General features: G+C 47.2%; 1 protein-coding gene across 1 annotated transcript in view; it reads right to left on the bottom strand.

Annotated features, from left to right (window-relative positions):
• Positions 1-26,615, bottom strand: part of FAM135B (family with sequence similarity 135 member B) — a 276,991-nt gene that overhangs the window by 115,889 nt on the left and 134,487 nt on the right. Inside the window, exon 3 of the mRNA XM_072733864.1 lies at positions 21,122-21,201. Coding sequence (XP_072589965.1) covers positions 21,122-21,201 — 80 coding nt within the window. The remainder of the gene's footprint in view (positions 1-21,121; positions 21,202-26,615) is intronic.

Raw genomic sequence — 26,615 nt, 5'->3', positions numbered from 1 at the left:
TTGCAGCAGGGCCTCTGCAGGCTGGTCCCCCTGACGCCCTGACGCCTTCTGGAAACAATCCTCCCTGCATCCTCTCGCCTGTCATCCCAGCACCTTCCTGCTAAGCCTCTCATTACCCACCACCAACCTGAATCCTCATTTCCTTGGGCACATGTCCAGTTTCTTTGTGGATGAAAATCTCTTTCTTCTGTTTTCTTCTCTCCCTCCTCCCTCCCTCCTCACTCCCACCTTCTTCCCTCCCCTCTTCCTCCTCCCTCTCTCTTCCATCCCTTCCTTCCTTCCTTCCTCCCTCCTTTCCTTCCTTTAAATACACTCCCAGCTCAGCCAGCAGCATTAGAGCCTTTTCAACTGTCAATCAAATCTCGGAGCATCACTTCTCAAAGCAGGCGGATTCTTGCACACTGTGGTCTAAGCCCCCACAATCAGGAGAAAATCAGTTCATAATCACCATGAAACCCCGCCTAACAGGAGCCACCAGCCTTGGATCACGGAGGCTTTTCTTCTCAGTTTCTACCTTGCACTTGCCCCTCAGAGCCGTTGAGTGGGTCGATCGAGTGATCAGTGAATCATACACCTTCACTCATTCAATAAATAGTCCCTAAGCTCTGCCTTGGCTCTGGACCCTCCTCAGCAGCCTCATGTCCTCCCAGGAGACTGTCCTAGGGCGGGGACCAGGACACCTCATTCTCCAGAGTCATCCCAAGTGCAACCCCTCTTGGTACTGGGCTCCCCCGCAGCCTGCCGGCCCAACAGCTCTGTTCTCACACCTACTTCTGGAATCCATGATCCACCTCAAGCCTCCTGGGAGCTCCTCCGAGCACCAGCCAAAGTTTTTCTCTTCGTCTCACTTAATGATCATGAAACATCCAATTAACTCAAGTGGCACGGCGCCACCAGCCCTGCAGTCACCTGGTGACGTGAGAGATGGTCTGCAGCATCGAGGGGGAAGCAGCAGACACAGGAAGCAGAGATGGTTCAAGGTCGTACCAGGCCAGAAGTGTAGCCTGGACGCTTTATAAAGACGAGACGCCGTGTCTGGAGCCTTGCAACAAGAGTTTAAAAATGCTGCACTAATCAAAAAAATAAAAATAAAAATAAAAATAAATAAAAATGCTGCACTGCTTCTCAGGAGCGATCAACAAGATACTTGAGAACCCTACACCAGAGTCCCGGTCATGAAGCACTGCTGCCAGGGTAGGGGCAGGTGGGGAAGGTGCTGGATTCAGAATCTGTCCACCCCTGGTGGGGGAGAGGCAGGTAAGAAAGTAAAGGTAGGGTCTGAGGCATCTGTTAGGACGGGAGCAAATGAGTTATTCTGCATGGGGGAATGTGCAATGACATGGGCAGGGGGGGTGGGATTGAAATCTGCAGAGAGATAACCCATGGGAGGTCCCCATGGCACTTTTCCCTGGATCCCTCTCGGTCTCAGAAGGGCAGTACATGCCTGCATTTTATTTCCTTTGTAAGAGAACTCAACTGACTCAACATACCCTACACACTTTACCTCTCACGTGTGCAAGTTTTTTTTTTTTTCTTTAAACCTTTCTTTTTCTCCTAATTCCAAGGGGAAAGGCCCCACTTAAGACGTTCAAATTTGGTTTGGGAGATCCAGCTTGGTCCTGTTGTCAATTGTCTCTGTTGATTTTCACTCCCTGTAGCTTACTTCCCCACTGGAGCTATCTCTACTCAGGAAAGCAGAAACGCCTCCAAATCCTTGGAGCAGAAAGGGACCCAGTGCAGGGATTTGGACACAGAGGTACTGGAAGGGCTGGAAACGCCCGAGGGCGGGGGTGTCGGTGCAAGGGTGGCTTCGGGAAGCCCCCGCTGTCCCTGGAGCAGGAACTTGCTGTTGCTCACCTGGACACACTTGCAGCACCCCCGGGGGCTGCTGGGACTCACTGCTGATGCAGAGTGGGATGCAGGGATGCTGTGCAAGCACCGCTGAGACTCCTGGGGCCCTCTCCACCCGCCCCTGCTGCTACAGCTACCAGAGGCACCACCAGAAATGTTGGGGGGAAAGGAGGCAGGTGTTCTCCCTCCTTCTTGACTTCCAGTTTTCCTCCAGTGGCTTCGGGGGACAGCAGCTGGGGAGCCCAGCTGGAATGCGTGTTCGAGGGATGCAGGGGGTCACAGAAGGGAGACACAGGGGGTGGGGCCCAGAAGCTGGGGTGCCTTTGTGTGTTTGGAATTGTTTTCTGAGTGTCTGCTTGCAGTGGAATGTGATCTGTGAAAATCCCTAGGATGTGGATTGAGGATGCTCTCCTCCAGCACGGATTTACATCTGTGCCTAATGAGTGTCTGGGGTTTGCACTAATTGGGACTTCTCTACCCTTCCTTTTCTCTGCTCATGTTCCCGGGGCTGAGCGGGGAGGCCCATGCCTGAGGCTCCTGGCCCGAACAGATATCAGCATTTGTCCTCAGAGACGCCCCGCTTGTTGTTATTTTCATGTCCTGGTGTCTCTCTTCCCCATCCTCCCTCCACTTCTTTTTTTGGGGGGATGGGGGTGGATTTTTTTCTTACTTTTTTTGTGGCCTAGGCAATATATTGTATGCAGAAGTTTGCTATGGTCCATCTAGGATCCTCTTGTACTGTAACAGAAGGCTTTTATGGAATATCTAATCCTCTACACAAGATTTGTTGTTTTAATTTAATGCAGCAGCTTTGCTACCATTTATATTCTCTGAGGAGTTTGGCTATCCCTTCCCCACAGTTGGCTTGCCTCCCCCAGTCCCAAGGTGTACCCATGCATCCGCTCTGATTATGACCAAGGCTCAGGCAGGGTGAGGATGCAAAGCCACATTTCTCAGCCGAGCGTCCTGAGTGTGGAGCCAGGTGCCATCCCTTGGCTACCTCCACTTTCTAAGTACTTCGGGTATTAGAGAAAGTGGTCAGGGGCACAACTAATTGTCTCCCCCCAAGCCCCCCCTCACACACTAGGCCCTCTGCTTCCACTCTTTGTGCACTGTCTGCCCTGCACTGGAGCTTGTCCTATGCATACTTTTGGGAGGACCTGCTATTTCACCCCGTCCTCACAGCTGTGTGAAGTGTGTTCATGAGTGCCATTATATGGAAGCACCAAATGAGGTGGGAAGACTCTGCATGACACAATCGAGGTCACAGTGCACACGGTGAAGGCAGGATGCTGTCCTGGGTACTGGCTTCCATCTTTGCTCCACCACAGAAACAGTGACTGCAAGGTTGACAGGCTCCTCTGGTTGCAAAATCCAACCGTAAAATTGTGCTTTCTGTTACCCTCCCAGGTGTGTCCAGTCTTGGGGCACTGTGGACTGGTCACATGAGTTCCCGATTAGGAAAGGCAGGGCGGCGTCTGCTCCACCAGCATCCTGAGCCCCACGTGGCTCTCTCTCCTCCTCTTTGGCAACTGCTCTGCTTCAGTCGGAACTAAGCAGTAACTGATAAAGGCATCTTACAGCGAGATCCAGACGAGGAAATACATTGTGCTGTTTGTTGTGGAAGGGGTTCTGTGGATCTGTGGAAGGACGTGAGCCACTCTTCAGGCTGACACTCCCCCAGCTCATTGTTTCTATCACTCACTGAACTCGTTCAGCAAGACCATGGGCATTGCCTGTTAGCTCTTCCATTTTACAGCTGAGAGAGTTGAGGCTGACTTAGGGAAAGTGACCTAAGACCCTGTCAGCCTTTGTTCTCATGGAATCCAAAACCAAGGCAGGGGGAGCAAGTGCACACAACCCCCCAGTGTTGGGCCAAGATGCAAACTCACTTCGCATTATGCACTGCTGCTTGTAACAGGTGGCAGGGGACTCTCTGCACCTCCATACCCTGCTGTGTGTTCTTGTGATCTGCAAAATGTATCAAATATCAGCTGTTTGTTATGCAGAACTTTTCATAAAATGCCACACGCTGAGCCAGCTGATAGGAGCCTGAATCTGAACAAACAACTTGGCTGAAAAGTGGCTGGATCCAGGTAGCTATATTTAGACTGGGAGAACAGCAAGTCTTCCTGAAAGATTGGGACCTCAAAAGGTCATCTATATGCATGCTCATTAACTAGGCACTTGGCTATTGTAAGACATTTCTAAGGCAACAAAGACATTGGCGGAACTCAGACACAAAATGTTCATCACGTCATCATTTACAAGAAATGACACTAAAGTCAAACTACGCAACCCAATGGAGAGGTTAAATAAGTCACCCAAGACCCAAGACATGGAAAATTATGAAGGAAGTAAAAAGATGCAGCTCCTAGCACAATTAATGAAATGTCAACATTTGTAATAAAAATAAAATATGCAAGCTGTGGAATTACCTCAATTATATATGTATATATATATATATATATACACACACACACACACACACCTCATTTTATATATATATGGAGAGAGAGAGATTGGAAAGAGAGGTGCTTAGAAAAAAGCATGAGAAGAACAGAAATAGAGAAGAGGAAAGAGGTGATGAGGAAAAAAAAGAAGGAAAAAAAGAGAAGGAAAAAATAGTTTGAACAGATAACTCACCAAGTGCTATGCTTATGTGATAACTGGATGGTGGCATTATGGGGCTATTTGTGTTCTTATGCTTATTATGTTCTTATGCTTTTGGTTTTAAATATATTCTCAGCGAATATGCATGTGTTTTGCAATCAGGGGAAACCCACCCAGAGAACCCCCACCTGCCTAATTAGAGGAGGAGCAGAGATGCGGAAAGCTCCATGTGCTCACAGCTGTAATTCAGCACTGGAAGGGGATTTCAGCCTCATGGCTGTGGATCAAGGACTCCTAAAAAGACCGTTGGCCTGGCCTCTGGGGAGCTGGAAGAGGCTGGCTGGGTAAAAACTGCCAAGGCGACACCTGCAACTTCACAGTCCTCTTAAACAAATTTAGCTTGAAGTACATCTCCCAGGTCCTTCTAATGCTTAAAGTATGGTGGACTCCAAAACATCATGTGGCCTGTTCTTCAGTCTTCAAAGACACTTAAAATTAAGGGGAAGTTAAGAAAACTCTTATTTATTAAACATCTGTGTTCGTGAGAAAGCGGTTTCAGGGGTCAGAAAGTTCAACTTAAACTGTCTTCAACGAGAAAGAAAACTCAATCGTAACCCAGTAGCAGTTCCAGCTTCAAGGATGGCTTCATTCGTTGGCTCAGGGATGAAACCCAAGACCCTGATTTCCCTTTCTCTGATTTCTCTCTGATTGTTGTGTAGACAGCCCAAGACTCTATGACAGAAAAATGGACACAGCAGTATCAAAACTCATATCCCTGCACCCCAATATCCAGAAGAGTAGAGGGAGAAGACAGGTCCCTCCCTGGACCAGGACCAAGGGATATGTTGATTGGTATAAGCTCATCAGAGCCAGGCCTGCTGCTGGGAATTAAATCAATCAGCCACATGGCTGAGAAAATGGGAGGGGTACATTTCCCTAGGAAAAGTAGGGTACTGATGGTAGGAGCAGGGAGGATAGAATCCATGTCAACTGCCATGAGAGTGTCATGTGCTATGCTGGGAGCTTCCCAGCGCTTGATCCATTTGGTTGAACAACACGAGGCCTCTTCTTCCTCACGGGAAATTAAAACTCAGGAATCTTAAATAAATTCCTCACTATTCCAATGGCAAATGGAGGGCCTTTTCTCACCATGGAATAGAAATTTTGTTGAAGACAAAAATATCCATTAGATTTCAAGTTCCTGAATTTAAAATATCAGCTTTTCCACTAGTGAACTGGTGCTTGGCCAATCCATTTAATGACTCTGGGTCTGCAAGGTTTCCACTGAATTTTTAAAGCCCCTTTGGCCCTAAAGCTTTGTGGAATTTCCCATTTAATTCCCACTTCTGAGTTCTTCTGGTTCCTATTTCAAAGACCTAAGGCGATGACCTTCAGAATCCTTTGTCAATGAAAGTAAACTCACCAGAAAGAAGAGTTAGACCATGAGAGACCCTCACACCCTCCTGTGTGGAGGATTGTAAAATTCCACCATTGCTGCTTCATTCCTTTGGTTAATAATCCCTCTGCTCTGGTCCCTCACGTGCACAAGCCCAAGGAGGACTGACATCCCATGACGTCCAAGAAGGGTGCTCGTCTGAGAACCCGGCACGCATGTTTCCATAGTGGCTTTGACATTGACTCTTAGGAGCTACCATTTTATAGAGGAGACAGGTCCTCTTATCTGGGGAACACGGTTGCTGGCCCTGATGGACATCAGGCATCAGGGGATGGATCATGTGTTGAGAATACACAGGAGCAAAATCAACATGGTCCCTGCCTTCACTGAGCTTGAAGCTGCAGGGACCCAAGGGAAGAGCCAAGTATTTCCCCACAAATACATGGTGGTGGTGATGAATGCCACGGAGCAGAGGTACCCGGCGCCCAGCCAGGCCAGGGGAGGCTTCCAGGAGCAAAGAGCCTGTGGACAAAGCTCTGAAGGCAGAGGGGGTGTAAAGGGGGGCAAAGGGCAGGGGAGACAGAGGGAGATACATGCAAATGTCCTGTATTCTAGCGCGGCACATTGGAGGGAGCACTAATCCACACGGTGCACACACGTGGCAATTAAGCAGTAGGATTCATATGGGAGGTTCAGATAAAGCATTAGGAAAAGATTATAAGAGGTTGAAATTACTGCTGCCTGGAGGACAGAAGGCTCTGTGGACGTGGGAAGAGGAGCCTGAGCTGAGGAATGTGATGGTCCAGGAGGACTTGACCAAAGAGTCTTTGGAGGAGGGGATGAGCACACAGGGTGGGTGTCACAGAGACAGCAGCGGGAACAGGACCCAGTCCAGGCCACGCCAGGGGATAACTTGATGAGCTATATTTCAAAGGCCTTGACGCCAAAATTCAGAAATGTGTCCCTAATGGATGCTTTCCGCTCCGTCTCAGAAACCTGTCCCTAACTCTGGCCCCGAGACTGAGTGAAAATCCAATCCTCCTCTTTGAAATCCAAGCCCACCCTGGCCTTTTCCTCCAGTTCCTCCTGGAGCATCTTCACGAGCTTCTTTTCATCTGCCCCCCTCCCCACGATGTCCAACCAGCCCCCAAAACCTCCACATTGTTAAACCTGTCTGCACCTCAGGCTTTAACCTCTGGGTGTTTGCTGGTGACTCCACACGAATTACCCACAGCTCAGCTCCTCCCCGGAACCAGCTACGACTCCCCCACATGCGGGCATTTGTGCACTGTGCCACACTGAATTATTTTCAGGCAATGGAATCCCTTGTCTTCCTTCCAGACTCTACCTTACGTGGAAGTCGGATCTGTGAAACTCGGAAGTGTGCTTTTATTAATGTCATTTAGTTCATATACCGCAAATGTATAGCATTTGCTAAAGAAAATCAATGAAACCACGAAGCCATTATGATGGACACACAAGCTTGACATCAGCAGCTAAGGAGGCACGGATGAGCTTTCTTTTCCCCTCGACCGCATAAGATACAGTATATTTAACATTTACAATAATTACTGTTTGTAAGTGTCGGCGATGAACGCCTGCTTGCCCCATCCCTGTTCCCCAACATAGGTTTTGGGTCTTGGTTTTAACTCCTGAGATCACTCTCTGCGATGGTATTTCCAGAGCCCTGAAAGTGACTGGGAAACAAAGGTCTGTCATCAATTTCTGTTGGAGAGTTCCATCTCTAATTATATCTAACAAATGCTCATGCTCTTCCTCATGAATATTAAAGTCAAATACGAAGCAAGGGGAGCTCAGAGTAAGTGCTGACGTTGCACATGGTACAATATTATTGTGACCCGGGATGCCGTCTGTTGTCACATCATGGAGCCAATCTGTGCTGAGCAGCTGTGGCAGCCGGGCCTGGCATCCGGGCCCCTCATGGGTGGGGGGCGGGGGTGCGCCCACTGGCACCAGGTCATGTGATTGGACATGTGCACCTGCTGCATCTCTCCCACAGTGACGCACAGCTGAAAGATGGCCAGAGAGAAAGGAAATGCCATCATGGGTTGACGACGGTGACAAGGAAGAGGATGGCAGCTGACATGACATCTGACCGCTATTCCTTGGAGACTCACGTTACCTAACTCAGTCTTCGATGGGACCCTGTGAGGGAGAAACTTCTGCCCAGCTATCATTTCCGTACAGAGAAACTGAGGCACTGGGCACCTGTTTCACTATTTCAAAGAGGTGGAACCAGGATTCAAACCCGGGTAGACTGTAGATGTTGCACTCTTCAGTAGGTCCTCAATGTGTCAACATTTACTGAGAAAATAATACAAGCATTTCATTCATTGCATTTCTTATAAAAGTTTCAAATATTTAAAGAGTAGGATCGGGGTGGCGAATGCAATGCCCTTTACAGCTGTCCCCAGACATGGGCTGGGCAGCCCCTGCAGGCTGGGTTTGTCGCTCCTTGGACAGAGCTCCTGTGAATGACTCTTCTGTAAAGAGGGACCCACCACCTGTAGGAGAGGCAATGATTTAAGTCCCCTCCCATACATCAACTATTTAAAATATTCTATTTCCTGGCACATAGAAGGCACTCGGTAATGATTTACTGAAAGGGGCATTATTATTGAATCTTAGAGGAGACACAGACAATAAATGAGAGATGATAACATCAGTCGAAGTTGTCTGAAGAAAACTAAAGCAGAGGAAGGAACTGAGTGACAACGAGAAATCTATTTAGAAACCTACAGCAAAAACAAAAAACAAAGAACAAACAAACAAAAAAAACAACAACAAAAGAAACCTACAGCAAGAGGCCTCTCTGAGGAGTGACATCAAGCAGACACCTGGATGCCTGAGGCAGGAAGCCAGGCAAAGGTGGAGGTTCCAGGTGGCAAGATCCCCAAGTCCAGGAGCTCTGAGCAGGGAATGAGCTTGGAAAAGTCAGAGGGATGGGGCCGAGGGGCAGCAGATGAGAGGGAGGGGTCTGATCCCGGATCAGATCATCTGGCGCCAACCATCGCCTGCTAGTGAGTTTGTATTTTGCTCCAAGGTATACAAGAAGCAATGCAATGTTGTAGGTAAGAGCCAGACTGCCTGGGATGGGATCCTGACCCCACCTCTTCCCAGAGGTGTCCATCAGCATCTTCAACTGGAAAATGAGGATAACAGTACCTCCCCTCTAGAGTTGTTGTGAAGAAGTGAATATCTGCAAAGAGCGGGAACGGCGCCAGTGCCCATCAAGTGTTACGTAAGCATTAGCTGCCGCTCCTGTTCTCCACCATCCTCATCGTCATCATCCGCGGATCTGAGCAGGGAACCAACATCATGTGAATTATCCACAAGTATAAAAAGAGTACGGTGGCTTCTGGGAGTAGGTTATCAAGATGGGCCTTTGGCAGCGGTGAACTGACCCGCGAGAGTGCAGGGGACAGACCACTGCATCTCACGTAGATAGAAGCAGCGGACTTGTTAGGCTGATGGTTCTGTGCATGGAGCTTTCAACATTCCCCCGAGAATATGTATGTTCTGGGTCAAGCTAAGTCAAGTCTTTAAAACCTACCGCCTACCTAAAGTGGATGTACTACTACTCAAAAAGGGAAAAATAAATAAACAAAAGCAGTGTCAGAAAACAAAACAAAACTCTCAGGCTCTTTCTTCAAGAACATTTGGAGTAAAAGCCAGACCTGAGAGAGAATGCATTCCTCCTGGACTCTCCTTGGGACAGTCCCTTAGTTAACAAGACAAAATGGGAAATGAGGTTCTGAAACTGCTCAAATATAATATAGATGTGAAGAAAAGTAAGAGGGGCATTTTTTGTTAATTTTCCTGCATAAGAAAAAAAATTAAGATTTTATTTATTTATTCATGAGAGACACAGAGAGAGAGAGGCAGAGACACAGGCAGAGGGAGAAGCTCCTTGTGGGGAGCCCAATGCAGGACTCAGTCCCAGGACCCTGAGCCAAAGGCAGATGCTCAACTGCTGAGCCACCCCACGTGTCCTGCATGAGAAATTTTTTAACAAAAATTTACCTCTGGCTGTCTTTGGAAAGGAGGGACATTGGACAGATGCTCCGAAAGCCAAATTGTGGGGATCCCACAATTTGATCTAGGAGTCCCACTTTCCAGGACAACCTGGCTCTGGGTTAAAATCTATCTTGTTCAAATTTGTTGGCCTCTATGGGAGAATTTTGCCCTGTATCATTGTCCCAAATAATATTTTCCTAATTTTTTACTGGGCACACACAAATAGGGCAAGGAACCAGAGGCACTCTATAAAACTGAGAGTGCCTCTGAATCTTGCTCTTTTGGGAAATAAAAACGGCTCGCGGTGCAATGTAACTGTTCAGACACTGAACTGGAAGCTTTATACCTACTAATGGATTTAATGTGGCCAATTGCCCAACTTCAGTTATTTACATAAAACCCAAGTGATTTTTACTATACCCCCAGACTACTTGGACTGGCAGGACTTAATGTTTGCAATAATTTGTTCTGCTTTAAAATTTACCTAAAAGGGGATCGGTATCATTCTCTTAAATAAAAACTAAGGTGTTGTTGCTTTCCATACATAGGAAATATTGGGGGATGCCTGGGTGGCCCAGTGGTTGAGCATCTCTCTCCGGCTCAGGGTGTGATCTGGGGTCCTGGGACTGAGTCCCACATCGGGCTCCCCACGGGGAGCCTGCTTCTCTCTCTGTCTGTGTCTCTGCCTCTCTATGTCTCTCATGAATAAATAAACAAAATCTTAAAAAACAAAACATAGGAAATATTGGTGGAAAAGTGTGATAGATTCACAATGGAATAAGCATGGTTCCAGGAGTCTGTTTACAGCAGAGTGGGGATGGAACCCAGGTACATCTACAACAGGAGGAAAATGGACTTTGGACAAAACACAGCTTAGCCCATCCTGGAAAACATCCTCATGCTCTGGACTGAAACAGAGGTAATGCAACACTGTTAACTGGACACCCAATCACGTATTAGACAGTTTAAATGTTGTCAGCACCAATCAGAATTCTTTCAAACGCCTTATGGAAGCTTGAATCCTTGTGTCTTCAAACCCCTGCCTATTGCCTGCAGCTGGGGGCTGTCTCTGGCTGTCTCTGTATCTCCCAGATTGGAATCCCTAAGACCCCAAATAAATGCATACATTGATTTTGCACAGTGTGTCTTTTCTTGTTTGGGGAAAAACAAAAAACAGTGTTTAACTAAAGTCTAGCCAGATACTCTTGACAGGTAATAGAGACGATCCTGCCCCTGCTCTCCTTGCTTTAAAAAAAAAAAAAGGAAGATTAGCAAAGGTTTATTATCCTAAAACACATTTTTTTTCTCTTGAATTAAACAGTCTTGAAAGAAAATTAAAAATGAAGAAAGTTTTCCGTAGGAATTACTATTCAGAGCATTATCTCATAGATCCGCTAAATTCATCTTGATTATTCCCAGCAGTCTCGGGCAAGGGCTCGTAGTGGCAGAGGATAAATCAAAGGCTCTTACTTCCCCGAGACACTGGGCCCACTTCAAAGGCTACTTTTCTCAGCATCTCCGTTTCTCAGGTGTGGCCACATAAGTAAATGCTAGTAAATGAGGTGTAGGAACATCACTCCCCGACCTCTGCTCCCCCCAGGAAAAGGAAGGGACTGCACACCCTCGGCTCTGCTTTTCCCTCCCTCTAGCCTGTGGCTCACAGGCCAAGGCCAGGGCTTCAGAAGTCAGCCTGGGCCCTAAGGGGGTCTTGAAGGTGGGTTTGATGGCCACGCGAGGACACCGTGCCATGTGGTCTGCTCACATCCGGAGTTTAATGTGAGTGAAAAGTCATCTTTTATCTGGCTTAAGCCCTGCTATGTCATGTGTGCGTCACTCACAATCCCATACAATTATTAACCAATATTGGTGTTAACACCACACTGTGGGAAATGCCTACTTAGGCCCTTTAGCGTGCTGTGAGGTACAAATTATGATCCTCACCCTACAGATAAAAGGCCCGAAATTCAGGAAGATCAAGTGACTTGCCCAAAGGCACAAAGGCCATACCAGACTGAGCCAAGATGTGAGTCCACCTTCCTCTGCCTTCAAAGCCCCTAAGAACCTATTCTTTCCCTGGCACAGGGCCCAATTTGTCCTATTGCCGCGAATGAAACTTAGTTCTTAAAATACATGTGGAAAAAGAAAATTTCACTTTTTCAGCATCGAAATGGTCACTGAATCAACCTGCCCAGTAATTCTGGCCTGTGCCCCATATGTAGGACATTGGCCCATCAGCAAGGGCTGTCTTAGGGCTTGGCCACCATTGTCAGGATGCCTGGTGTCTACAAGCTGCCCGAGGCCCCAAATGGTTGAGATTAAATCAAAAGAACAGTATTCAAGATATAAACAAAACACTGCAAGATCCAATTAACACTTCATTAGTAATTCCTCAGAACAATACAGTGGTCACATTTAGTCCTCACACACATATTACACTGCCCTGGCAAAGATCTTGTAGGTAGACTGTCTTACTGTGCAAACTTTCCTGAGCATGCAGAAAAATCACAACTCTTCACAAATAATTATTTGGAGCTAATTCATTTTAAAAACAAATTCTAGGGCGCCTGAGTGGCTCAGTCCGTGAAGTGCCTGACTCTTGATTTCAGCTCAGGTTGTGATCTCAGGGTCATGAGATCGAGCCCCGCTCAAATCAGGCTCTGAGCTGAACATGGAGCCTGCTTGGGATTATCTCTTCTCCTCTCCCTCTGCACCTTCCCCCCTCCCCCAGCATGCGTGCACACATGTGTGTGCTCTCTCTCTCTCTCTAAATAAAAAAATAATAAAATAAAAACCAATTTTAAAGAAAAAAGTGTGTACTCAATGTGGGAAATTGGTATATTTCAACATCTCTGAGGAAGTGGAGGGGGAATCGCCAAAAGTAAGAGCAGCTGGGGCCAGCGGGATGGAGGTTCTGAAGCAGCTCTCAGGACCCAGTGTGGGGGCTGAGAATCCCCCTCAGTAGGAATTTCACCTTGAGAATGCTCCCCCGCCCTCTATTCCAGAGGTTCCATATACCCATCCTTGATCCCTTAGATCAAAAAAAACCCCACATGTGATGGGGACATAGGCTCCCTCATTTTAACTGTGGAAATCCTGGACAAGACTGACTGGATCATTCCTCCTGGTGGACAGAAAGCCCTGGGCCGGGCCAGGGTGCATGTCCAGGAGGGTCTGGACTACACAGAGACAGGCTATCTGCTGCTTACGCAGTTACTAGTTCATGTGCTCAACCACCTGACTAGCCTGGGAACAAATACTTCTTTGCACGATTACACTTTTTGCATTGGCACCAGATGAAGATGCACCTGGGAGCAGATCAAGACGGAACCCTCCAATGCCTGCTGATTCTGGCTCCTTCGATAAAACTAAGCAGCCAGAATTAATTGAAGGCGTAAGATGTCAATCTCCTTTCTAAGTGCTTTCGTAATATTCACCTTTTCAATGCTCAGGACCCCATGAAGAAGGGATGAGGATGATGACTCCCATTTTTCAGAGGAGGACAATGAGGCCCAGGATGGGCAGCAGCAGGTTCTAGGTCACCCATGAGTGAGTGGGACCCAGCCGGCTGGTATAGAGCATGTGTGTGTGTGTGTGTGTGTGTGTGTGTGTGTGTGTGTGTGCACGCCCTGGAGACAGACACTGTTCTCTCCCCCACCCACAAGGAAGGCCGGCCTGCAGCATGTGTCATATGGCCTCTACCCTCTGTATCCAGGGTCCTTCGTTCACCCTCACTTTTCTCTCTGGGTACCCGTCCCTAAATCGTGCTCGGCAGGTGCAAGCTGCCCCCACATGGGTGCAGGCTGGTGCTGCTGCTGCTGGGGGGGGGGGGGGGCAGGGAGCCTGACTCAGTATGGGGGAAATAGCAGGGCAGGTGTACTGACCCCAGGTGAGCTGAGCCCATGAGGACTTGCTCTCTGAACACAGAGATTGCCCTGAAGATCCCAGGCCAGGGACACCTGGGTGGCTCAGGGAGCGATCCCAGGTCCAGGGATCAAGTCCCGCATCAGGCTCCCTGCAGGGAGCCTGCTTCTCCCTCTGCCTGTGTCTCTGTCTTTCCCTGTGTGTATAGAATAAATAAATTTTAAAAAGCTCTGCTTCAACTGCACCTCACAGCCGGCTTTCAGAAATTGGGTTTGATGCTGAGTCCCTGCAGAGAATGCACACCGACCATGGGGTGGATTAGGAGATGATCCCTGCCGGACGTGTGGGCAGCCGAAGCAAGGAGGCGATGAGCTGCTGTGAGTGCTCATGGGGGCTCCCAGGGCACCCACACACATGACCTGATCCCCAAAACAGCCCTACAGGGTTGCTTCTATCACAATTACCCTATTCACAGAGGGGGCTACGCACAGAGCCTCCTGGCACAGGGTCACGAGGAACCCAGGTGATCTCAGGTATGGCTAACATCACGCTCCACTTCCTATATACAACTTCTAGTGGTTTCTGGATACAGTTGATAAAGCAGCAGACCCAGAGATGAGGGCTTGTGTGCCGGCGACATATTACGGATGTGCCCCAGTAAGCATGGCATGGGGAACGTGGGGCAGGGAAAGCAGGGGCAAGGTGGACAGGGGTGCATTTCAGGGAAGGTCCCCAAGTGGGGAACCAGCCTGATCCTGCAGACGACACTGGAATATGAGTTACATCTCAGCCTATCCCATCCTGAGAGGAGGCACTGGGCTTCCCTGCCCCTGTCCTAATAGTCATGGGTGCAGGCAGGGGTTGGGGTGGCTGTGGGGGACAGTGGCATTCCAGGCTCAGGCAAGTTCAATTCTGGAACAAAGTGCTCCCGGCAGCCTGGGGTGGTCTCCAAAGCCACATCGCAGGTGCCAGGGGATGAGAGCATATTGAGAAGCTCTGGGATGAAGCTGGGAGAAGCGTGGCAATGGGGGAGCTACGTGTGTGTAATGCAGTTGTGAGAAGGATGCACAGGTGGGGAACTGGTAATTCAACACGGCAAGCCATGGCCCTCGTGGAACTGGCGTCGGTTCTTCCTGCCAGTATCTTGGACCCGAGGGAGCAGGAGGGAGGGGCAGACATTCAGACTGGAAGGAACAGCAAGGGCAGAGGCAGAGATGCAGCAGCCTGAAGACAGCTTCCCGAGGAGCGCCTCACAGCTCAAGGACGAAGGAGGAGCGACACTGGCTTGGCCCCTGTGGCAGCTGACAGAGCCGACTCCTGACCTGCCCAGGGGTCAAAAGTGAGGGATCTGGGCTTCAGTGTTTGAGCTGACTGCTGCTCTCGGAGGCTGAACAGGTGGGAAAGCATCCCTCAAGTCTCGGCTTGGCGAGAAACACCTTTCCCAACAGCCCTGAGCAGCGCTCCCTTCTGGCCCAGAGCCTGGAAGCTCGAGTGTTTCACCTGCTTAAGACTCTCCATGAAAACAGGCATATTGATATTTAGGTGCATTTTATCTTTTTTTTTTAAGATTTTATTTATTTATTCATGAGAGACACAGAGAGAGAGGGAAGCAGAGACACACGCAGAGGGAGAAGCAGGCCCCATGCAGGGAGCCCGATGTGGGACTCGATCCTGGGTCTCTAGGATCACACCCTGGGCTGAAGGCAGCGCTAAACCACTGAGCCACCCGGGCTGCCCTTTAGGTGCATTTTAATGGACCCCAAAAAGACATCAAGTTGATGCATTTAAAGAACAAATGTGGGAGATCTGGGTGGATCAGTGGTTGAGCAGCTGCCTTTGGCTCAGGGCGTGACCCGGGGTCCCGGGATCAAGTCCCACATCTGGCTCCCTGCATGGAGCCTGCTTCTCCCTCTGCCTATGTCTCTGCCTCTCTCTCTCTCTCGTATGAATAAATAAATAAAAATCTTAAAAAAAAAAAAAAAGAAAGAACAAATGCCCCTGCCACCCCCTACAACATGATGAAACTCCTAAAGGATCTACGGAATGGAAGTCACCTCTTAAAACATTACTAAAAGTAATCACGGTAATTTTTATAAATTTCCACGATTACCCATTCTGGTTTTGATGAGCCGTGTGGAGCAGATGCCCATGTTATATGCAGCTCAACCCCCCACCCCACGGGCCAATTTCAGTTGTCACCCCCTTCCACCCCCCAGGGAACATCTTCTAACACCTCCAGGGAGGAAGAGAAGGAAACATCTATGAACTAGCACCCCTGTGGTAGAAGGAAATCCTCACAGTTCAGTAGATGTCCTATTTATTCTCAGGCAGGGACACATCGATTAGAGGTAGCCCTGACCCCAGGAGAGAAGAGACGATGATTCTGGGAGACCCACAAAAGGTAGGCAAGGCTCTGAGGCAAGCAAATCACATCCTAAAATTTCTTGCTTCTGGTTTCTCTTCCTGTTACACCCGAGGCCTCGCATTTGAAGTCACCAGAATTCATCTCTGTCTCTCTGAGGTCCCAGGACTTTGGTTTGTAGGAGGCATCTGGAAGGTTTTGGAATAACCGAGAGATGTCCTGGCCTCGGTGGGTCATCACGGGATCACCCGTAATTTACACTTTTCTATATCTGGCAATGACCCAGACCCTGTGGACTCCAGATTCCCACTGAACACCAGGGCCAAACGTCCCCCACTGTTCACATGCCCACAGAGAAGGAGCCTCCTCTGTGCCTGCCCCCAGTTCCCGGAGTTCCTGGGACACCTGTCACCCTGGGCGTGCAGTCACCTGACTGCACGCGTGTCTCTTCTGTAAGGCTGGGATCTTTCAAGAACGCCTGGGGGGATGGTCACTTCCGACTGGGGGAGCTCAGAGCCCGTCGCATCTATTCTAGGAGACATGCAGTTAACTCAGACAAGAAGAAACCTTCCCCAAGTCACCTTTTAAAAGCATCTTATAAAAAGAACACACCATGGTGTACGTTTCACATGGGGGAATCATTCTTATTTCTTACTTACAGAATCTAACCATAAACATCGAGCCCAGAAAATTCAGTGAGCAATCGTTTCGCATCTAGAGAAGCGGTATCTAAATCATCTGCCTAAATGAAGCCGTCTCTACGTAAAGTGGCTACCAGAGGACAGATATGTTTAAGTAGGGAATAAAAATGTATAATTCTGCCCCTTAATTTATGAAACAACTCGTGTTTGAACAGCCTTGGATCTGTGTCTTCGGGATGCTCTCGTTTCATCGGGCCAGGAAGGAAGGCGCACTTGGTGGGCATGACGCGGCCGCCAGCCCCCAGACCCACCTGCAGTGCCTTCTCTCCTGCCCCCTTTCCTTGGCCCTGCCACCCCCCATCTCTCTTGCCCTGTGCTCGCCCTTGCACTGCTCAGGCCCCGGTCATTTTGCTACATCTGCCCAGATCATCCTTCCCTACCTTTGTCTGCCGAACCAACCTCTGCTCCCAATTCCAGGTCTCACTTGGGACCCCCAGCTCAACGTCCTCCTCTGCTGGACTCTCAGAACCCTCTTCTGCCTCCCTGGGAGGACTGTAAGCTCCTCCCAAGCAGCAAGGCAGCCTCCGATCCCCAGTGATGTGTCCCAGAGACCTTCATGGGGCAGGATGCTGCTAACTCAACAACCACGGTAGGGACAACAGGGACGATAGGGACACTTACTCCAGCTAACAGGTACTGTGAGCTCACTGTGTGCCAGGCACTGTTCCGGGCATTTCCTTGCATAGTGCATCCGATCCTTAACACAAACCCAGGAGGGATGTACCTCTTACCTGCCCCAATTTTACAGGTGAGGAATCTAAAAACCAACCAAGCAATCAATCATAATTAAAAAAAAAAACTTTTCTTTTTTTTTTTTTATTTTTTAATTAATTTTTATTGGTGTTCAATTTACCAACATACAGAAAAACACCCAGTGCTCATCCCGTCAAGTGTCCACCTCAGTGCCCGTCACCCATTCCCCTCCAACACCCGCCCTCCTCCCCCCTTCCACCACCCCTAGTTCGTTTCCCCGAGTTAGGAGTCTTTATGTTCTGTCTCCCTTCCTGATATTTCCCAACATTTCTTCTCCCTTCCTTTATATTCCCTTTCACTATTATTTATATTCCCCAAATGAAAAAAAAACTTTTCTAAAGTCACACAGCAGAGAAGTGTTGGGAGTAGGATTTGAAGCTGGGAAGCCCAGAGCCTGTGGCTCTCACCACTACTGAATGCTGCGTCTCTAGATAACAACAATCTTTTCTATTTGTTTTAGAGGTAAATGAAACAAACAAAAAAAGTCAAATTAAATCATCTGTCCCTGCAAGACCACTCCACTAATGGGTGTCAAAGACACCATTAGGTCCCATGTGTTTTGACTCCTTCTGGTTGTTTCTCAGTACATCCTATCTCATGATCTAAACATATATTTGTCTTTCTTTTTGCTTGCTTGGGACTACATGTAGGTGATGGAAATCAAGTCTGGATAATTGTATGCAAACCTGACTGTTAAAATAACTGCCTTCATTGTTGTACCTGTAGAGGGCGTCCCGTGGGGGGGGGGGGGGTGGAGTATATTCCCTTCTCCATGAAGGTGGGCTGGCCTTGACCAGTGCAATGTGGGGAAGGGACTCTGTGCCAGTTCCCAGCCCAGCCTGTTAGAGACCTGAACCACCTTTCTCCCCGCAAACCACACCCTCCCTCTTTCAGTGAACTCAGCAACCACATGAGAGGTCAGACCACCCAACTGAAGACAGAAGCTCAGCCGTTCCCTCCGGCAGCCCAGCATCCCAACCAAGGGATCAGACATGAGAATGAAGACACGTCTGATGTCATGATCTTTGGCAATCCATCCTCTCTGCAGAAACCTCAGCAGAAAGCGGCACATGAATGACCTGGCTGAGCCCAGCCGACTCAAAAAATCAAGAATAAATCACGGTTTTAAACCACTCAGTTTGGGCGTGCTTGGCAATGCAGTGGTATCTAACTGAAAATAATGCAACTGGAAATTCACTTAGAGTAAGAAATCAAAAATGCTCTCTTCCTGACTCATGGAGCAATGCTCATGGTAATTGCTGCTGGCCTCTGCATGAGCATTCTGTTCTAAATAGTATGCTTGCGCAAATCCCAAGGGCATAGCCAGTGTACCCCAATTATCCCTGTGTCGAACCAGACTATAGAAGAAGAAAAGCAATTTTTTTCTCCCCCAAACTGCATTTCTTTTTTCTTTGTTTCTCTGTGGCAAGTCCTCCTCTTCCCAAGCCCCTCTCAGGGCTCTCTCAGTGGCTGGATGTCCAGCAGTCCTCTGGTCCTCATGGTGGGGACCTCCAGCTCTAAGAGAGGCTCAGCTGGTGACAAGAACTGAGCTCAGGTGCTAGAGTCATGGGATAGGAACAGAGTCCTTGTCAGGAACCTGGGGATGGCTGTTGGCAGGTAGGCCAGGGCATGGATGCTCCCCGCTTTCCAGATCCCAGCCTCATCCCTGAGAATAGACTTGGCCTCACAGCCCCGATCATGTGGCCCCTCACAGGTCAGAGTGGCTGGACACTTACTTTGGACCAGTTCCTCTCCTGGCAGGTAACATTTATAATCTCCGTGAATGTCCTTCTTCCTTTACAATCTCTAAGACAAAAACACTACAGAGGATGGGTTGTTTTATTTTGCTTTTTTAGTTGTTTATTCATGAGAGACAAAGAGAGAGGCAGAGACACAGGCAGAGGGAGAAGCAGGCTCCCCGCAGGGATCCTGGGATCATGCCCTGAGCGCAAGGCAGTCGCTCAACCACGGAGCCACCCAGGCACTCCCAGAGGATGGGTTTTGATCTTCATTTTTTTGGGTGAGGAAGTTAAATTTCAAGTTACCAATGCCTGGGGTCACACACGAGTTCATTCAATGTCAGGGTTCCTACTCCCACAACCAATTCCACCAACCTTCTAGCAGAACCCGAGGTGGCGATGGGGTGCTACACAGCAGTCCTGGAACAGGGAACTGCAGGCTTAATGCACACAGGACACAGGGACCCGGTGCCCACCAGTCTGTCACCTGATTTCTTCCCCGGAGAGAGGAACAGAGTGGAAGTTAAGGAACATCCTGAATATGTGGTGACTTGCCTGTTACTTGACACTTCCCTCCACCCAGAGTCAGAGGAGGAGCAAGTGATCTCCAGTATCTTTCTATTTCTAGACCACAGGCTCTGGACAACCCGCTGCCCATACACCACCAGCAGTTCTTGATTCTTGCTGTGTGGACCGAGTCCACTGCTCTGCCCCATGCCTCCCACACCTCCTCCAGGGAGAACTAAGTTAACCACTGCGTCTACACTGCCACTCTGTGGGTATTTCATCGCACGGGATTCCGTTCACCAGAACACCTCTGCCAATAATGAAATGGTCCAATTGCCAGGGAAACTCCAAAAGGAATCTTTGAATGGCAGCTATGACCTGAGCTTTTGACTCTATTGGACTTAATGTCTATAATAATCTTTACTACCTCTATTTGTGTCTTTAAAGTTAAGTAGATTTTCCATAGTTCTTTCTTTTTAATTCCTTATTCTCTCTCTCTCTTCCATCCTTATATATTTTTTAAGATTTTATTTATTATTTGAGACAGAGGGGAAAGAATGAGTAGTGGGGAAAGAAAGAGGGAGAGAAGCAGAATCCCCGCTGCAGGAAGCCCACCACAGAGTGGGATCCCAGGACCCTGAGATCATGACCTGAGCCCAAGGCAGATGCTTTACCAACTGAGCCACCCAGGTGCCATCTCCATCCTAAGGTACCAACACATTCCCCCAAATGTACTAATGTAAGTATTCCCTCTTGGTGCCTATCCTTACTTCTTAATGTAATAAATTCTGTATTTTGGACTCAACAACACTTGATCACACAAGCACCTGCTGAGAGCCCTGGATGCCCACTAATACCCAGGCTCCTCCAAGTCAGAACCTAGGCTGTCCTTGGCAATCATTCTCCCTAAGCTGAGAGTGATGATTTTGACTCCTCGTGGAAGGAAGAACTGCCACAATGGCCAACTTATTCAGTCCTCTATAACTAGCTGATTATCAGCATTGACAACAGGATGCCATTTGCCAACCTCTTCCTCCCTGACTTGGTTGTAGCCAACCCTTGCCAGCCAGGTTTACCCCTGGGAGAGTGTGTTCTCCTTCAACCAGGCTCCGCTTGCAACACTGTTCACAGATGGCTACACCAACAGTGGGTGTCCCCTTCCAGAATTCAGTCATCCAACATCCAACATGATTTACTGAATGTTGCCATCTTTGTTGCACTCTGCTCTTCACCGGCAGGTAGTGATAAGTGATGGCTTACCAGTGAACAACAAATGCCCCCCTGCCATCCCCCTGCTCACCTGTCTGCCCAGCGATGGAGGCGCTCAGTCTGTGGGGGATCCTTGAGGACACCTTCAAGGTCACTCGGATCTGGTAATACCTAAGGAAAGAACAGAGGACAGGCTGATGAAGATCAGACTCCTCACTGGAGGCTTATCCTAAAAGTACCTACACTTAATCCTAAAGGCCATAGAGAAACATGGAAGTCTGCAGGCAGCCTGCATGATCATTTGGCATCAAGGAGGGACAGTGGGAGAGGAATAGGATGGAACCAAGACGGAGACAGGAAGTTGAGTTGAAGTGAGATCATTCGAGACACATACAAGGTTGGTGGTAATGGGGAGAGGGAAAGGGATAGTAGGGTTGGCCATATAGCACAGGCACATTAATGGGAATGGCTTTCCTTTGGTCAGAAAAGTCTTCTACAGGAAAATGGAAGCTTTAACACATGGTGTAAAATCCATACATAAATTGAGTTGCTGTCATGTGGCAACACAGACAATTTCTTCCTTTAGAAACACAGCAGCTGGGATGCCAATCCTGAGGGTACTGCCAACCACTTTTTCCAGTGTATTTCCGTGCCCTTATTTATAATCTGTCACTCCCATTTCAAAATTCCATCATTTCAGGACCTTGTGCAGGTTCCCACCCTATCAGTAACCCTCCTATCTGCCCATTTCTGCCCCAGGTGCAGAAGCATCGTCTCGATTTCCCTGCTTGCAATTAATGGCCCTTTTGCTTGCAAGCGCACAGGAACATTTCTGGCATCATGACTGCTCCTCTCTTCTACCGATTTCAAGCCCATTGTGAAATGGAATGTGAATAAAACAAAGTGAAATAGAGGTAAAATGAACCATGAACACATCAGTCTCCAATGGCTCATTGAGCTTATGGCTGGAGGTGACACCGTACTGTGATATACTCATAGAAGGTTCTGTGGACATGCTCGTGTTTGTGGTACATGTGTGCGTGATAAGCAGAGGAGATGTAGAGCAAAGAGCAAGGGTGCTAGATTCATAGCTGGAGTTTGGGTGACATAATTTGTGAGCTGTGTGATTTTGAATACTCACAACTTCTCTAAACTTGTTTCTGAACTTTTTTCTGTATCTATAAAATGATGATTTAAAAAAAAATACCTCCCATGACATCTGCTTCTAAGAAAGATGGCATACACATACTTTTCCCTATTCTTCCCACCACATACAACTAAAACATTATATATATAATGTATAATGTATATATATATATATATATATATATATATATATATATAAAACAAAATATTTTTACAGATGAAGAAAGCAAACAGTCCAAGGACCTCAAGGTCCAAAAAAAGATACGGCAGTGAGTTCTCTTCATTTTCTTTTTGCTTCCTATATCCCAGAGAAAAGCCAACAAACCAAAAATCCTAATGGCTGTAGACAAAAAAAAAATCCCAAACAAAAATGCCTACTTTCCCTAGAAAAGGACCAGAAAAGGAGCAGCCAAGCAAGATAAAAAACTTTTAGACAATAGTGGTTGTACTCCAGCCATACTACACACAAAAATTGTGGCCTCACCTCCACCCATACCAGCAAAGGCCAAGTGGGAGCCTAGATGTCCTCCACTGCCAAACTTTAATGAGGCACCTTCCGCACCTGTCAAGAGGTCTTCTAGTAGGGAGCCAAATTTTCACTGCTATGGATAGTAATGAGAACCCCAGCTTTGTAAAGTACAGACTATGTGGGGGGCCTGAGTTTCTACTCCCGCCCAGCAGTAACAAGGGCACAAATATGCTCAAATGGGGCAGCCCTGGTGGCTCAGCAGTTTAGCGCTGCCTTCAGCCCAGGGCCTGATCCTGGAGACCCAGGATCGAGTCCCACGTCAGGCTCCCTGCATGAAGCCTGCTTCTCCCTCTGCCTGTGTCTCTGCCTCTCTCTGTGTCTCTCATGAATAAATAAATAAAATATTTTTAAAAAACTAAAAATATGCTCAAATGATTTCTGACAAAGTTCAAAAGCAATTCAATGGAAAAAAGGTAGCCTTATCAATCAATGGTCCTGAAGCAATGGGACATTCACAGGCAAAACCATAACCAAAACCAAACAAAGAGCTCAACTTAAATCTCACCTAAATCTAAACATTCTACAAAAACTAATTCAAAGTGGATCATAAACTTATGTGCAAAATGTAAAACTATTAAACCTTCAGGAAGAAAAACAAAAGAAAGCTTTAAAGTCTAGGGATAAGCAATGAGTTCTTAACCAACAGCAAAAGCATGATCCACACGCATAAAAAAATTGATAAAAAAGAAAAGCTGACCACTTTTGTCCTGCAGTTCATGCCACTTAGAGAATTATAAGACAAGCCACATGGTGAGAGAAAACGTGCAAATCACACACAGCTGACCATCATTTACAGATTCTGTACATGTAGATTCTCCTACAACCTCACATGATATTCAGGGGCTCTGCGGTCACTCAGACATATGCTCCCACAGGTGCAAAGTCTGACTCACCTCTTGCACCTGTTTCCACTTGAGGTCCAACAACACAATACCACCTTCTGTTTCAGTTCTCATGCCATCAACACATGTCCTCTGCAGCGTATTTAGTGCTACTTTTTAAATACATATTTTTGTGCCTTTTGTGGATGACTCTGATATTTAAAATGGCCCCTCATGTAGAGTTGATGCACTGTCTGGTGTCCCTAAATGCAGGAAGGCTGTGGTGATAATGCATTAGACAAGCTGACCTCAGGGCTAAGGTATAGTGCCACTGGCCATCAGTTCATTGTTAGTGGATCAAAGATAAATAGAGAGATGATGATGATGATGATGATGATGATAGATAGATAGATAGATAGATAGATAGATGATAGATAGATAGATAGATAGATAGATAGATGATAGATAGATAGATAGATAGATAGATAGATGATAGATAGATGATAGATAGATAGATGATAGATAGATAGATGATAGGAAAATAGATAGATGATAGATACATGATAGATGACAGACAGGAAAATAGATAGATGATAGATTATAGATAGATAAATGATAGGAAAATATATGATAGATGACAGATGATAGGAAAATAGATGATAGATGATAGAAAACTAGATAGATGATAGGTGATAGATGATAGATAGGAAAATAGATAATAAACAGATGATAGATTAAGAGACAGATGATAGATAGATGATTGATGTATTGATAGATAGCAATGTCTTAAACAGAAACACGCCAAAAACAAGGTTATGTATTAATCAGTTGACAAGCACGTTGTGACCAGAGGCTCCCAGCCCCTCACTCTGTTTCCCTGGGGAGCAACAACTCATGCCACGGAGGCAGTCTACTACCATTGTGAAATCCATGGGGGAAGCACAATCACAAATTAGCTTATAGGCTCATGCATCTGTGTGAGGGAGACTGAGGCATCAGGGAAGCTTCTGGCCTTGTCTAGAGGAGACAGCTGCTCCTTAGCAGTTGCTAATTACCACTGTGCAGAAAGGTTGACTGTGTATTGCTAGATCTTTTGGGTTTTCAAGGGAAGACAGAAGCTTGGATTTTTAATAAAACATCTTTAAAATGTTGAATGTTGCTTCATAAATTAATGACAGTGGCAGGAGCAACAACAGGCACAGTGAAACAATTAGAGGCAGCCACCGCGGCCACAGCATTCACCATCAAGCTCCGTGTCCACAGAATGGAACACATTTGTGCGCGAACTCCCCATGCGCCAATAACCGGCGCACTCTGATTTATACAAATACAAGATGTCGCTTCTGGTGTTTCTTTAATAAAAGACTCATGCATTTCAATAATACCGTCATCAGCGGAAGAGATATAAATCCCTCCACCACCACCAGTTTTAATATTCTAATGGCTTCTTCTCTGAACACAAAATGGGGCACTCGTTGCCAGAGGCCATATATCACTTTTCCATCGCTTTTCTATCAGACCATATATCACACTCCAAGCTGTGCTTAGAGCAGTTAGAGTTATGCTCAAGACTTACTCAGCACCACTGTGCCAAGGCCTGTATCAGGAACTTTCATGGACGCAATCTTGCTGGAGCCTCTATAAATCCTCCGTGAGAGAGAGCATCATCTCAGGTGCTAACCAGAGAAGATACTGGGCCACTGGAAATATCAAACTACTCATCCAGTAGTAAAAGGGCAGCCACCATTCTAATCCAGGGATAAATGTATTTTTAAAACTTTTTTGCCTGCTACCCGTCACAGGAATCACATTTTATTGCATACATTAAAACCTTTTATAACCAATTCCAAAGCACCGTCTGAGTTCTTATTTCTTAAAAGCACTTGATGTTGCTGGGTCTTACTTCAAGGGATCAGTCATCATTTTGAACTTCAGGTGCTTGGCAGGCATATGTTGAAAGAAAGAAGCTTCAATTAGACTGGCCCACTTGGGCTCTGCCCTGATTAAACAGAATGCTTAAACCCCTTTAATAATTCTCTTTTCTCTGCCAAGAATTTCTGCCAGGTCATATATCCATAAACCAAGCCATGTGTCATACATGACATACCTGACATCATTTGATCCTTGCAGGAAATCTTTGATACCTGTGCTATGATTTCCATCTTAAAGATGAGAAAAATCGCCCTCTGGAGATGAAGGGATTTGTCCCAAGTTCACACATTCAGTAAGTAATGTTAGCACATCTCCAGGAATGACCTTATTATTTCACACATGGATTTCCTCTACACATCTTAAATGCACCTTCTTCTTCGAGTGTCATTCAAGAAGACACTATGGAGAAGGGAGCCGTGAGCTCAGGTCCTTGGAGGGTGAGCAAGTGGGGGGGGGGGGGCGGTGGGAGAGTGAGTTGCAGTCGGAAGGAAGAAAGAAACGGAGACCAGGAGGTAGAAACCTTCAGACAGTGCGCCAGCATGTTTGAGTAGTCTGGATTTGCACATGACTCCTTTTGGGATATAAATATATATAGTCACTTTTTACCTTATGGGCTTCCATCTGTGAGGGTGGCGTAAACTATGCCCTTTACATAATGTGGTAGGCAGAATAATGCCCCTTCCAAAGATAGTTACGTCCTAATCTTCAGAACCCGTGAAAGAGAATTAAAGGTTGCGGATGGAATTAAGGTTGCTGACCACCTGGCCTTGCAATGAGATTATTCTACGTCACCTGGGTACACCCACTGTAACCACAAGAATCCCTCCAAATGGAAGAAGAAGGTAGAAGAGGGAGACAGGGTAACTCAATGTGAGAAAGACCCTACCAGCCGCTGCTCCCTTCACAGATGGAAGGTGCCATTGGCCAAAAAATGTGGGCAGCCAACATGCAATGGAAAAGACAAGGAAACAAATCCTTCCCTAGAACCTCCACAAAGGAATACAGTCCTTGCAAAGCCAGATTTTAGCCTAGTTGGATGCATTTCAGGCTTCTGACCTCCAGAGTTGTTAGATTATAAATTTAGGTCATTTTGAGCCACTTAGTTTGTGGTGATTTATTACAATTAACGAATGCATATAGGCTGTCAAATTTCTTCC

This window comes from Vulpes vulpes, chromosome 13 (genome assembly GCF_048418805.1).
Source record: "Vulpes vulpes isolate BD-2025 chromosome 13, VulVul3, whole genome shotgun sequence".
Classification (NCBI taxonomy): Eukaryota; Metazoa; Chordata; class Mammalia; order Carnivora; family Canidae; genus Vulpes; species Vulpes vulpes.
This window is presented reverse-complemented; position numbering and strand designations above follow the sequence as displayed.